Source organism: Mustela erminea, chromosome 5 (assembly GCF_009829155.1).
Source record: "Mustela erminea isolate mMusErm1 chromosome 5, mMusErm1.Pri, whole genome shotgun sequence".
NCBI classification, from domain to species: domain Eukaryota; kingdom Metazoa; phylum Chordata; class Mammalia; order Carnivora; family Mustelidae; genus Mustela; species Mustela erminea.
The window spans coordinates 48,331,337-48,346,806 of NC_045618.1; the positions used below are offsets into that span (position 1 = coordinate 48,331,337).

The 15,470-nt window shown below is 39.1% G+C and overlaps 1 protein-coding gene across 8 annotated transcripts in view; it reads left to right on the top strand.

The window, feature by feature from the left end:
* The window catches only part of IQCH (IQ motif containing H), a 189,382-nt gene that overhangs the window by 91,345 nt on the left and 82,567 nt on the right, over positions 1–15,470 (top strand). For all 8 annotated transcript variants that reach the window (XM_032342981.1, XM_032342982.1, XM_032342983.1 and 5 more), the window contains 2 exons: positions 10,243–10,326; positions 14,455–14,630. In XM_032342981.1, the coding sequence (XP_032198872.1) occupies positions 10,243–10,326; positions 14,455–14,630 (260 nt within the window). The remainder of the gene's footprint in view (positions 1–10,242; positions 10,327–14,454; positions 14,631–15,470) is intronic.

The window sequence follows — 15,470 nt, forward strand, 5'->3', positions numbered from 1 at the left end:
AGCTGTTGTCTGCAACACAGTAGTAAAATAGGTATGCCAAAATGACATTGGGGATTTTGGAAGTCTGCACCGGAAGTTCCTCTGAAACATGAGCTGCTGTCAAAATATGTGGGTTTGTTTGCTTGCTTATTTGTTTCGTTTTGTTTTGCTTTTTAATCTACCTAGTGTGCTAAAAATTTCCTTGGTGAGACCAAATTTCCCAAGCTGACTTGGTAGTTTTTTTTTTTTTTTTTTTTTTTTTTTTTAAATATTTTATTTATTTATTTGACAGAGACAGATCACAAGTAGGCAGAGAGGCAGGCAGAGAGAGAGAGGAGGAAGCAGGCTCCCTGCTGAGCAGAGAGCCTGATGCGGGACTCGATCCCAGGACCCTGAGATCATGACCTGAGCCGAAGGCAGAGGCTTTAACCCACTGCGCCACCCAGGTGCCCCTGACTTGGTAGTTTTGACAAACAGCAAAACTCATCAAATCTTCATATTACATACTGGCTCTTTGTTAAGGCTTTTAAAGGAGAGCAACGCATTAAGCGATCTATTGTAATAGAATTCTTCATCGTGTCCGTCCATGAGTATACATGTTTGTGTCCTCATGCATAGTATAGAACATAACACCTTTAAACAGTAATATGAAAAAAAATAAGCCAACATTAAAATTACTATATATATAATTATCTTTTACATTAGTAAAATAGTAGTAGTAATAAAGTAATGTGAACTTTCCTCGAAACTAGAGCACTTACGGAAAAGTTAGAAAACATGTCAGAGCTGCGTAGAGCCTTTTAGTTTGGGTATTTTTATAGCTCACAGAAGAAATTAGTTCCTTCTTAGGATGTAAGTGAGGTAAGACAGATCTGAATTTCATTCCAACTTGGGCTTTTGTTTTGGTGGGACCAGTTTTGCACACAAAATTAGTTCACACTCAGAAATTGCACTTGTAATTGATTACAACCAGAGAGGCTAATTGCAGACACAATTAACAGACTTGAGTCCCTTGGAATAAGGTGCAGGAGCCTTTTGCTTCTGCAACTAATTGTGGCCCTGACCTGGTATTACGTGGGAAATTTTGTTTCGTGTTCTCTATTTCATTCAAAGCTAGAAATAGAACAAGACCCCCCACTTTGCAATGTTGACAGCACCAAGGTATCACAGGCACAATTTCCACAAACTCCTTCCTTCCACCTGTCACCCTTCAAAACCTCAGTGCAGTCAGCTGTGCAGAACAGTCTGATAGAAAAGAGCCTTTGTCCAAAGAGGTAAAATTTTGAAAATAACAGTAATCTAAACTGGGTAATAAAAAATAATTTTAAATGAAAATGTTTTAAGATTCCAAAAAGGTTTGTTGGATTTAGATTAGGTAGAAAAAATAACCTGGTCAAAAACTAGAATTGTAGGGGCATCTGGATGGCTCAGTCATTAAGCGTCTGGCTTCAGTTCAGGTGATGATCCCAGGGTTCTGGGATTGAGCCCCACATCGGGCTCCCAGATCAGAGGGGTGCATGTTCTGTCTCTGTCAAATAAATAAATAAAAAGGAGGAAAAAACTAGAATTGCATTATTTTAGATCTGATATTAAAACTAACTTTCTTCTAGAATACATATTCTCGGTTTAAATAAACACGTAATAAATCTGAAAGTCTTCCCTATTATAGTAATTTTTGTTTGTTAACAACGTAATAACCCATTTTAAAGAAAAATTGCTAATCATGTATCTTCCAAGAGATAAGAATAAGCATATATATTTTTCTCAACTGACCATTTAAAAAGTCCAATTACACATTTTCACAAGGGAACAATACGTGGGCTCTGATGAAATAGTGTTTGTTTCTATAATCTATGCTTTAGGTTTTATAAAAAGACCTGTGGCTAGGGGCGCCTGGGTGGCTCAGTGGTTTGGGCTGCTGCCTTCGGCTCGGGTCATGATCTCAGGGTCCTGGGATCGAGCCCCGCATTGGGCTCTCTGCTCCGCAGGAAGCCTGCTTCCCTCTCTCTCTCTCTCTCTCTCTGCCTACTTGTGATCTCTGTCTGTCAAATAAATAAATAAAATCTTAAAAAAAAGAAAAAAAAGACCTGTGGCTATTAAATTAATTTTAGGTTTAAATAACGTTAACCTGTCACCTCATGTTTATTCCACAGACATAATTCTCAAACCATAACTTTCTCTAAAAAAATGATTACGGTATACCTTTCTTGTATGCACCACTTTTTCTGTGAATTCTTGAAGATTTTAGGTAGACACAACATGGCTACTTCGTCTCCTGCACTAGGGACTTACATACACAATTCATGAAAATGAAAGTAGATAAAAGCAAAGCCCTTTTTTTTCTCTAAACACATGTCCCCCCCCAAATCTATTCAACATAGTAATTTTATTTTCAGAGTTGAGAGGGATTCACTAATCAAAATCAGTCGGTAGGCATGTAAGGTTCAGGGAGGCATTTAATGCAAATTACAGCCTTGTCCTCTTTTTCTCTTTCTGCAGGAGATTTGCAATCAATTCTGGTGTAGAATTAGCCGTAGAAATAATTACACCATGTCGCTAGCCAATTAGGGCTGCACTAACTTGTTTGAACCCTAAAAATGAAAGATTAGTAGTGATAACTGTGCGCTCTGTTGCAGTTATACGTATTTGGTTCTTTGTTTATGCAGTTTTGCACACACGAGAATAATTGCATTCTCCAAACTGACGATCACGTGAAGGACCACAGTAACATTTTCCGTAATGTCTTTGACCACAAAATATTTATCATGTATTTTCAAGTCTATGGCTTGATAATATGAACATTAAGACAATTACCCATTGCAGAGTAACCTCTCTGAAAGGAGGAATTATACAACTTGATTGGCTGTTACACATTTGGGGTAGTATTCCTAGATGTAACAAAGTTTTAGCTATTTTTAACAAACAGGAGAGGTGGGATGCTGTTAACTGTTCAAAGGAATGGATCAGCCTTGTAATTTCATAAGATGATAAAAAAAACCCTTATCCTTTCCAGAGTATATAGGATAATCTCTTAATTGGATATTAGATATTTTTATCATTTTTATTAATGAAATAGAATAACATAACAAAATAATCTACTACAGTTCATAGCAGGAATAGAATACTAGGATCTATTTTAAGCAAAATCTATCCGTCAAATAAGAAAGAACTGCAACAAAGAATCCTAATTCCTCAAGAAAAATCAGAAGTCTAAATAAAACCTAGGAACTAATTCTGCTTCCAGTTTCTTTGGCCAAGTTATTTCCTCCACTTTTAATTTAACCCCTGTGCTTCTTTATTACAGTGTGTCATTTGGTGCTACACTTAAACTCAGTGGCATTTTAAAATATATTGACATTAAATGAGATGGGCCAAGTCTGGGACTCTGAGGCCATGAGCAGGTACATGAAGCACTGCCAGCCAATTAAACCCCCAGCGATGAGTTTCCTCTCTCACTTCTCATCCTCTTTTAAAATAAAAATAAGGAATTATTGAGGTGGGATCTTCTCTTTTCTCCATGTAATATTTTATCTTATTGCCAATTGATTTCAGGGCTAAAAAGAATCTATATAGTTCAGCTTCATTTTTTTCCCCCTCTGTGCATTACTTCAGCAAATTATCCTTGGAGCAAACACCATTAATGGGTTCCAAGATACTCCCTTCCATAAAGCTATGGATTCTGCTGTTGTGAGTGTTATGAAAAAACAACACTTTTCTGCTGCTCTGGACTGCCATGGAGGCCTTAAAGATAGGAAAACTTACTTTTGTGTACAACTGACCCTATCCCAAATGTTCAAGAGACAGCAGCTCCTTAACTCCCCTCCCTTCTTTGGAAAGATAAGAACCAGATGTCACCTCCCTTTGTGAACAGGGACAGGGTCGAGGACCACAGCCAAGAATGTTATCTCTGAAATCACATTCTTACTCTGCCTCCAAGCAGACTGACATCTTTCTACTTCCTCATTTTTGAGTTGTCAACTCAAATACACAATAGACTTTGTTCTCAGAGCTAAGACATCGGGACTCTTAAGAGCTAAGACATTAGGACTTCCAGTCAATTCTTCATGGTCTTCAGCACGTATTTTGGCAAGCAGCTATGGAATCCACAGTTCAGCTATGGCATTGCTACACTAGATCCCTGAGAGTGATGGACGGCCAAGATCTCCCAGACATAGATCTCCAAAAATATACCCATCCTTTGAGATCAGAAACAAAGTGCACTTAAACTTTCCAATTCCTGTACAACCTGAAATAAAATGAAAACACACTGTATTCATTGTTGTTATATTCATCCAAGTTATTCAAGTCAACACTCCTTCATCTGTTAGACCAGAGTTGGCCCCATGACCCTGTATTAAATTACACAGTTGGCCTTGAGCTATCTAATGTTGCCCCATGAAGTACAGAAGCAGCATTGAACACCAGCTCACGAGCTTTTCATGAAATGGATTAGTATTAGGATATGGTATAAAAAGAGTCTTGCATATGCTAAGATCAAACTATACTTTGTCATCACTTTCATTGTCATAAAAAATACTAAAATGTTTGTTCAGCAGTTCTCAGACTTACAAATATAACAACTACAGAGAACCCTAATAAGCATTATTTCCATAGGTTATATCTATCAATATATACAATATTAGAAACTAAAACTGAGAAACTTTAAAAAATATTTACTTTACTTAAAAACAACAACAATGGGGCACCTGAGTGGCTCAGTTGGTTAAGTGTCAGCCTTAAGCTCGGGTCATGATCCCCGGGTCCTGGGATCCAGTCCCCCATTGGGATCCCCGCTCATCAGGGAGCCTGCTTCTCCCTCTCCTGCTCCCCTGCTTATACTCTCTCTTTGTTAAATAAATAAAATAAAATCTAAAATAACAACAATAAATCTGTCAATGTAACATAAATAACATATTTTTGCTAAAAAAATTAATTTTTCCAAACAAAAAAATTTAATGAAAAGAGTTGCGTTGGTTTACAAGTTTGCAAATCTCTTAATAGAACATGGTTGGATTCTCATATCTATTTCTGTATTCAATCTGTTGCAATATGTTGTTTTGATTGAAGCATATGAAGAAAACCTGGCCCTACACAGATAATATTTGGAAAAGGGAAGACTGTTTCATACATTTTATAGCATTTACAGACAATTGTGTATAATTCTTTGGTTTTATACCAAAACTCAACAGTGGATGGGAATTATTATGTTAGCTACAATGTGGAATTTGCAATCCTATCAATAATTTTTTTTTGCATTTTATGAAAAAGTCAACTATCATCTTAATATTATTTTGAAAATAGTTTTGACCTTCCAGACTCCCTGAAAGGGTCTCGGGACCTTTCCCAGTCTCTAGACCATGCTTTGAGAATCACTGGCCTTAGCTGCATACAATACTGGGCTGGCTGCTGATAACGCCACTGATAAAAAGTTCCAACAAGAGAAAAGCTCCAACAAAACTCTCTCTTTTTAAGATTTATTTATTAGAGAGAGTGTGTGTGAGTGGAGGGAGGGAGAAAATCCCAAGCAGACTCCCCAAGGAGTGCGTGTAGGGCCCAAAGCAGAGCTCGAGCTCACAACCCTGAGATCACGACCTGAGCTGACACCAAGAGTTGGGCGCTTAACTGACTGCACCACCCAGGCACCCCAAGTCTTCACTCTTTCCAGAACCACACAGAATCCATTTGGCCAGTTTAGTTTGGGAATGTTTTCAACAGTCAACAAACACTTAAGCGCCTCCTATGTTTTTTGCATCCACATCACAAAATTCCCTAATCCCTATCTGCCAATCCCCCCCCCCCCCCCCCGCAAACAATGCTCAGTTTTATTTTCATCAGACCGGCACTGGGTATACTACCTACACACATAAAGAACTCAAGATAGGTATCTCTCGTACTTTATCTTAATATTTTATCTCAGTAGCTTGTGCTTTCGCAGTTGTACAAGTAATTAAAGCCTGGGTATAATCATAATGCCTCGATCACATTTATCTGATGACTGCAGTATGCTGACAGGCAATCAGTTGTGACATATGTCACACGCTCCCTGAAAAATTTTTATGATTAGAGTACCAAAGTTGGCTAACATTAACTTTTTTATGAATTGGAGTAATTCAAGATCGCCTCTATAACAATGTCACTTGGCTCAGCTTGTTTCCGTCCAGTATGCTTTTGTGAATGGAAGAGAAAGGGAAGGAGTGACTGACAGCTACTGCTATTGTCACCTGGTGCCAGCCCCTTAGGAGTGTGTGATGCATGTGACTATCACACAGCACATGTTTCAAAATGGGGAAAAGGTTGAGAACTACTGAGACCTGGTTGACCATCTTAGGCCAGGTGATCAGAGAAACGACAACTACTTGGTAACCAGAAGTCCACGGTGAACCCCTTCTCTGCCTTAGGTACCCTGTAAGCAATAGGACTAGGGGACAAAAGGAACTAGAAATAAGCACAGGGTGATGAGCAGTCTGTTGCAGAATATGTGCTCTAACACAACAGCAGGGGCGTGTCACATACGGGCCCCAAGGAGGCACAGTTGCTGAGCATGGCCTTGCTCGTGGGTTTCTGGGGTTTCTGGAAGGAAAAGCCAATCCCAGCAGAGCTAGTTTCCTGGGGGGCAAAGAGGCAATTAGCATCGTCTGACAGGAGTTTGCATGGGAGTGGAGGTAGGGCTGAGAGAGGCGACAAATGCAGAGATGAAGGTGGAGGAATGATAACCAGTAACCACTGGGGAGTATCGTTGGTTTGGCAGAACACCAAAGGTCGTCGCATCACTTCACAGGGGCATCTCCCAGGCATCCTTCCTTTAATGTGAAGCAGAGATGATAACATTTTAAGAAACGACAGAACACTCTATCAAAGGAGAAATATCTTGCCATGTGACGGGGATGGCCATAAGGAAAACAGTTGGGTCGCTCTCTCAAGTGATAAGGAAGAAAGAGTGCCTGCCCCTTTATGCCAGTGCTGTTTTCTTCGAGGCTGATGAGGACCTAGAAAAAGCCACAAGTCCCACTCACCATTGTTTAAATTCCCACAAGTTCTCCAGATCAGAGAACCCATTCTATAAAAGTTGAAAAGAGAAGATGGAAGGTAGGCATTGTATCGATTTTCTATCGCCCTTTAACAAGTTCCCACAAGCTTAGTGGCTTAAACAACAGAAATGTATTCCCTTAGAGCAATAATTCTGTTGTACAGAAGTCTGAGAGGGGCTCAAATCAAGGGGTCAGCAGGATTGCCCTCCTTTCCAGAAGTTCTAGGGGAGGAATCCTTTCTTCACCCCTTCCAGGTTCTAGAAGCTGCCCACAAAGGCATGAATGAAGAGAGCCGTTGACAAGCATCTCTCTGTGCCTTTCTTCTATGGTGACACCTTCTCTAACTCTCTCCTCTCCTGCCTCCCTCTTCCACTTTTAAGGACTATCATTAGACTAGGTCTAGACAAATAATCCAAGATAATCCCCCTATTTTAAGGTCAGCCTATAAGCAACCTTAATTCCATTTGCAACTTTATTTTCCCTTTGCCATGTAACCTAAGGTATTTGCAGGTTGCAGGGATGAGCACATGGGCATCTTTGGAGGGCCATTATTCTGCCTGCTGCAACAACTGGAAATAAAAGTGAGAAAAGAAGCAGAGGCTCTTTGTCCCTTCTGGAATTCTCTGCTCACGTTTATCGAGGCTTGCTTCTCTCTTCTTTGATGCAACCACATTTATGCAAGGGCTAACTACGTCCTATCTGAACTGTATAGTAATTTGTAGGTTTATGTGATCTTGGACAAGAGACAAGGCACTTACTCTGGTTTTTCTCATCTTCAGCATGACAGTTGAAGTAGAATGTGTCTCAAAGCTCCCCCGTGTTTCTAGCTGACCTTTGAAGTACCTGTGTCTCTACAGATTATATACGGAAGTATGATAGTGCATTGCCACTAGGCAGATCTGCTGAGTTCCCCAAGGCCACAACATCCTTGCTGATAGCTTATGTTCAAGTCACTGTTGGATTTAATGTATGCACTGCCAGCACAGATGAGCGTCTTTTCATCTGGGTGTCAACACATACTTTTTTGGGTATACGAAACATAATAAATCTGACTTTTAAAAAAAAATTGACTCCCAGGGCGCCTGGGTGGCTCAGTGGGTTAAGCCGCTGCCTTCGGCTCAGGTTGTGATCCCAGGGTCCTGGGATCAAGCCCCGCATCGGGCTCTCTGCTCAGCCGGGAGCCTGCTTCCTTCTCTCTCTCTCTGCCTGCCTCTCTGCCTGCTTGTGATCTCTCTCTGTCAAACGAATAGATAAAATCTTAAAAAAAAAAAAAAAATTGACTCCCACTTCTGCTCTGCTGACGGCAACATTCACTGCGTTGTATCTTGTCCATGTAGAATGGTCTGTTGCTTGTCACAGGATTTGCTGTTGTTAGGGGCTTTGGAAGCACATATACCCCATAACATTAAAATACCTTATGTTTGCACAGTACTTTACAGTTTACAAAATGTCTTCGTATCTGTTACTTCGTGTGATCTTCTATAACAGTGTTCTGAGATTGCTAACATTCAGTTCTTTGAAATGGGTGTATTTGTAGGGTTAACCAAGTAACCAGTTCTATCATAATTCTGCATAGACATTTCATATGCATCCTTGATCAGTGGTAACAGAGGTACCAAGTAATTTGTTGGAAAACTGACCTCCAGCACTTGATTGAAACACAGACTTACTCAACATGCAGCAACAAAGTGATCAGACATCCTTTATATTTTAAATTGGACATCATCTTAATGAGACATCTCTCCCACCGCCTTTTATCTTTACTTTTGAAAGGAAATGCATCTGCGGAACGTTTTCTGGCATTTTTCTTAATCATACTTTATTCTTTAGACATTTTTCCTGCCTTCTTATAGTTTGGATATAGAAGTTATTCACAAGACATCTTCCTAAACATTTATCTGTATATAGATAGAATGAGACACACGCAGAACCCTAAGCGTGCCAGTTCTGTGATCACACGTCAAGATGGCATGGTTTGTAGCAGTCTACACGAACTTTCATATGTGGAACGCTTCCCCAAACTATTTTAGAAATTAATAATTTTTCAAAAATAACCCGAACAAGCTATTTGTCCTTCTGCCTCTGCAGGTCTTAAGATCATCTGCATAAAGCAAAAGGGAGACTTTAAGATGAATTGTAAGCTCATTTAATTTCCAGACCATGTCTAGTTTTCAAACGCTGACATCAAAGCAAAGAGCCAATTATCAGAGTGCATTTGATCTGAAGCCCTGTTGCATGAATTGCTATAGTTTTCCTTATGCTGAAAAGGAAATCTGTGTCACATCTCAAAGATGTAATATTGAAAATCACTTTATCTATAGCAGTTTAGCTTGAAACATGTGTTTGGGCTCACTAACCACAAGGAGGCATTGAAGCATCTCTTCAAAATGTGAAAAGCAATTTTACTTAAAAAAAAAAAAAAAAAGTTGCACCAACAGTTGCTGAATTTCACATAAGCAATTATACCTGCTTGTGAGTATGCATGCCTTTTAAGTTCATGTTCTGATCCACTTATTTTTTTTTTAACCCCTGACATACCAGCAGGAAGAGTTGCCGCTGATGTTTCTTTTAGTTTTGAACAAGAGTAATCCACAAGCGTTTTTCCTTCTGCTCTGTTTCCAGTGGACATGAAGACAAACCACAGGACTTCTATCAGTACCGACAAAGTAGCTGCATTAACCTTTATTGCTTTTAAAGGTTAAATTTCTTTTGACTATGTGAGCAGAAGCGTATTTCTTTAGTATTCGGAATTACTTAAATACATATTCCTGACAGCAAGGGGTTTCTCTGAAATCTGTGTGTCAGTTTAGAATGATTCTGGGGACACATCTTCAAAATGCCACACAGGAAGCATAAGTTAAAAGAGCCAACACAGTTGTGTGTGTGTGTGTGTTTAACTCCGAGCATAATTTTCTTCGATGTTGTTTTGAACATTCGTGTTCTATGTCAGACATTGTCCCCATGTTTTTATAATCTTTGTTCCCAGTGATTTTCCTGGCATTGGAAAATACGAACTCTTCTTTTGCAGAATATGCTGCTTAGCAAATCTTCCAGAATAATGTTTAATCCCCTGAGAAGCAAAGACATCTTTCTTAGGAGTTAGACTGTGTCTGCAAGATGTTTCAGAGAAAATGCTTTCCTAGAAGTGTGGACTGTGACCCCTGGAAATCCTAGTGTGCCATTTTGCCATGCTGACTTGCTCTTTCTGCGTTTTGACACCTTGTTTGCCTTTTAGGATATTCTCTGCCTGTGCGACAAAATATTGACGACTTCAACACACTGCAGAATATGCAGCTGGGGAGGCTGTGTGACATCTTAGGTACAGTAAATACTTACACACGAGTGACTCTTTGGAATGTTTATCAGAGGATATGGATAAAAATGTTGAATTTTTGCTTATTTTTTTCCCCTGCAGGGAAGATGTGTGGATTTCTAATCTACTGGCAGGGCAATTAAACATTCTGTTTTAAAGAACAGATTTATAGTGGCATTGACTTGAATTTTTTTTAAAATGACATTTTTAACTAATTTATTTGGGTTGTGTTTTTTTTTCCACATTCTAAGGATTTCTCTCCTCTGGCCTCCAATCCTCTTCATTTCCTGACTCCGGCAGTGAGGGAAGCCAATATTTTATTATCTGTGTCAATATTGTCGATTATGTTATCTGGGGAATAAGTGGAAGGTGGTATCAGAAATGAAAAGCATTGTTTTCATTAAAAGACTAAGAGGGATGTGAAGATAGAATTTTTTTAAAGAAGCTCTTATTTAAATGTATATCATCTAATTATTAAAAAACAGAAAGTGCCTATATTTCTTAGAAGTATAGACCTCAGGTGGGAGATACAGCCTCGTAAAGGTCAGGCTCTGATACTGGCTTGGTCAGTTCTAAATCAGACACCAACGTGGGCCAGGTGAGAACACAGTAATGCCCTGGTTGGTGCTATTTAAGACTAAGGTTCAGGTTAGACTTAACGCAAGGTCGCAAAGGCTAAGCACTAATACTAAATCAGTTTAGAAGGTACGGGCCAGAAATTCAGGGTAAACAAAAACTGGGTTTTTATTAGTTACCAAATAAGAACTTCTTCGTTTTGCCGAAATATAGCAGCTATGGCCCTTATTTAAGCAAAACAAGGAAGAATTTTAAATTCTCAAATATGACCAACTCAGCTGGCTCCCTGGAATGACATACTTTTACATGATTCATATATATTTCAGCATCATTATTATTTTATAAATGCCATTTGGTAACAAAAATATATCAGTACTAGAAATTTACAGTGTCCTAAAATAATAATAGTGTAATTGCTTTAATCTATTATGTAGGCACTAATTTTGTTTTTCAGCGTTACAAAAAAAATTATTTTTAATGACTTGAGATTGATTTGTTAGTGCTGAGCTATTTCAACTAAAAACCTGACTGGGTGGAAACCACTGAAGTGCAGCAGAGGGCAGACTTTGCTCTAATTTATTTGAATTAATTTTTGTCTTTAGCTTTTTATATACCCTTCTATATATAGCACAAACCATCACCAAAGAATTTCTTTACAAAAGAGTCTCATTATTAGAAAACACTTGAAAAGATGAAGCTTCTATTTTAGATAATTCAATAATTCAGTCCATGTCTTACCTGCAATGGAAAATTTTGCTAATACGAACATTGCTAAGAGACCATGAACCAAATGCCTTTTTTTGGTATGCTGTCTTCATCATAGAGCTATCTGATCCCAAAACCCCTTCAAGGAGAGTAATGGAAGTTTAGAAACGGTAGTTAGAAGGTAGAAAAAGTACTTGCTTGTGAACTTTTTAAGAATATGAAGAAACTAGGAAAATTAGTAATTTAGTAAATTGGTAATTAGTAATTAGAATAAATGATCATCTCTTTTTTTATTCCATTGATTCCTAATGAAGTGTGTTGACTTTTTGCTTATTCAGGGGAAACAAAGAGAATCTGATTAGGTTGGTAAGACCTGTCATTTGGCTATTGGTGGTAAAGTCAGGTTGTCAGGTGGAGACCCCAATGGCTACTAGTATTTTCAATTCCTAGACGAGTTAAGCAAGATGGTGACCATTATTGACTACTGACTAGCAATGAAAGCAATCTTTGTCTTCATATTAATTGCTTTCCAAAATTACCTGTCAATTAATTTTGAAAATTTGCCAATACACAAGCAAATACCAGACATTTGTGTTAGTGATATGTATTCCTTTGCCAGAAATGCACAGGGAGGGTGAGATTAGCAAAATGATTTGTTGTCACTTGTAACCTATAAATTGCTTCCCAAGAAAAATTCAGTTTTCTTCATCTGTGGAGTCTTTATTTTCATTGTTTGTTTTTATGACTTTTTTTTTTGATACTTAAAAAAATCCCAGTTTGGTTTTTAAAACCAGATAGAGGGCAGATCTAAAAGCTGCACTGAGGTTAATTTAGATTGGTTTTGTCCAGATCTTCACCATTTAACAGGCTTTTTCGCACTTGAGCGTTTCTCTGAAGTAGACATAAATAACACTACCACTAAAAAAACAGACATAATGATTCCTTCAGATGGAGGGCTGTGAGGTTCCCTTAGTTTGGTAAGACCCTAGTCTCCTCTTGCAAACACAAGTTTTGGGGTAAATAATATGGTCATTCAGCAACTGAATACAAGTTATTTACTGTCTCCTCAATTAATTTATTTTGAGGTGTATGTGGCAAGTTGATTTCAAAATTAAATAGGAGCTGCTTAGATTTTTACCTTTATGGAGCACCTCCTCTGGGCTCAGCACAGGGCTAGTTCGGACAGAGGACACTGCTTCTTCAAGGGGGAGGATTTCTCCCACAGCCCACTGATCTCACTGATTGTGTGAGATTTTCTACTTCCCAAATCTCTCCATCCTCCCAAACCCCTTCGGTCTACCACCAGGCTTATACTGAGGGGCCTCCTGTGTATTCCCTACTGTACCAGGGCCTGGGGGAATACAGGGCAGGGCATACATCTTGTCTTTAAAGAGTTTGGAAACACAAGATTAATAGATTTGAAACAGTGGGAAGAAATGACGGAGGCTACTACATCATGTTAAATCTTGGGGGCACTGATAAAAGGAGCCCAAGTGTGAAGGGCAGGGTGTGGAATCACTATTGGTTCCCCTAGTCAGGGTGGGCTGTGCAGCAGATCCCTACATCTGCACTGTTTAATGAGTACCTACTATGTGCCAGACGTTGAACATCTATAAAGCCAGCCGCTTTATAGATGTTCTTTCCTTTAATACTCTTCAAAACTCTACGACCCAGGTGATTTTCTTCTTGATTTTGGAGATGAAGAACCGATGCTTCGAAAGGTTAAATACAATACTGTGCCCAGCGTTCCCAGGTAACAGAGCTGGGATTTAATCAGTCTATATTCTAGGTACTCTTGTCCAACTGAACAGAGGAGTCTTCAAATCCCTTTTCAGCCCCACCTGACCAAGGAAACATTTTATGGCACTTCCTCCCCTGAACATCCCTAAGGACCTGTTCCACGTGCTTCCCTGGTCTGCTACTCTCTGCTTGTTTGATGGCTGCTTGTGCACATGAAATGGTCACGCCTCATGGACAGCATCCCGGCTGCTTTGAGTCCTCATTTCTCTTCGTGTCTAGCCAAGTGCTTTGCCCCTACTGATCAACCTGTTATTTTATGAATGAATAAATGACTCCACTGGCTGCTGATTCCCTGTCCCAAGTCCTTAAAATATTAAAACCCGGCAGCCTGGAGTGGGTAATCTCATCTCACTCTCCCATTTGGTTGGGATATTTAATTAGGATTCCTTTCTATGTACATAATAAGGAGCGCATCTCAAGAAGAAAAACAGTTAAATTAAGACAGCGTTTCCTTTAAACCAAGGATCACTAGATGTCCTATTTAAGTAATATACTCCTCTTTGGGAATGGAGCAGGGAAAAGGTTGGTTTCCTGAAATAATCATTGCTATGGTCATAATCAGACCATTTATTTGGACAGGATGGTCCCCGAATTGGCCCTGCCAAGTCCTGGCAGAATAAGAAATTGCAACTTCATCAGCTTTCTAAAGTTAATAGCTCTGTTTTATAATTTACTGAAGTTAATGGGATAAATTTTTAAAGCACTATGCAATTCCCATTGATGTTAATGGTAGTTCTGGGGCTAAATCCCTATGTATTATTTGAAACACACTTCCATAGTACCTCACAGCCCTCCTTCTGAAGGAATCATTGTGTCTATTTTTTTTTTTTTTTTTTTTTGGTGGTGGTGTCATTTATCTTTTCTTTAGAGAAATGCTAAAATGCAAAAAAGCCAGTTAAATGGTGAAGATCTGAACAAAACCAATCTAAATTAACTTCAGTGTGGCTTTGGATATGGTCTTTATTTTAAACTGTGCAGCATCAATCCAATGCCAGAGTTCAGAATGTCATTTACCTTTATACCAGTAATTAACATTGTGCCTGTTGTTTTTAGATGCCAATGTGAGCGTCATCTACATCTGCTCCCATCAGATGAACGACGAGTTACTGCTGTATTACGATAAACTCCTGAGTCTACAGGCAGCTGTCAAATCAGGGAACCTTGAGGACAGAAGTGACCTGCAGGACAGGTTCAAAATTATCACCCCCGAAGCTATCAACATCTTCCCTGTGAGTTTGTCTTCTAATTACTACGGCTTCAGGGATGCAGTAAAATTAAATTGGAAATTTTATAACTTGCAACGCTCTGGTACACATCAGTGAAATATTATTGCAAGTTTAACAGCTTTACTGATTAGACTACTAGTTGGACTGTAGGAAATAAATATCCCAGTTTAACTCCCAGACTTAGTTGAGCTACTCTTGCCCAGTTTCTCTACAGCTGAAGCTTAATTGCAGTGGCTAGGTGGTGCCATCAAGTAGATGAATTTATAACCTCTCTAGTTCCTTTTCCTTAATTTTGTGTGGAGGACACCGAGACAGAGAAAGGCTGGGCCCACCCATGGTCCCCAAGCTTGTTAGAGACAGGACCTCGACCAGGGTCCCCATTTTCTGATTTCCACACTGCGAGGCTTTGTTACTCCCTAGACTCGTTTCCTCAAGGGAATTTGGACTGATACACCATATCACGGGGTTCATACTGAATGAGGTTCAGTTTTTTTTTTTTTCTAACTTGTACTGATTTTTAATGAATGGGATGAATTCTAAATGGAACTCCATCCCCGCACAAGAACTTTTGGGAAATTCATGGAGTCACAAGGGCAGTGTTCCAGAACAAGGCAGTGCAAGAGATAGCGTGAAATGATTTTCTCTGTGTTTCAACAAGAATTGAAACTTTCCATTTTAAACAACCAACATTTTAATACCTAATGGATAGTACAGCTTTGAGGAGACCTTTTTTTTGTATAATTAAGGGTCTGAATTTACTGTTAAAGATAGCTCTCTCCATTCACAAGTGGGATCCACCAAAATCAATACTCTATTTATCGGCAAAGAAACCAATGGCATGCT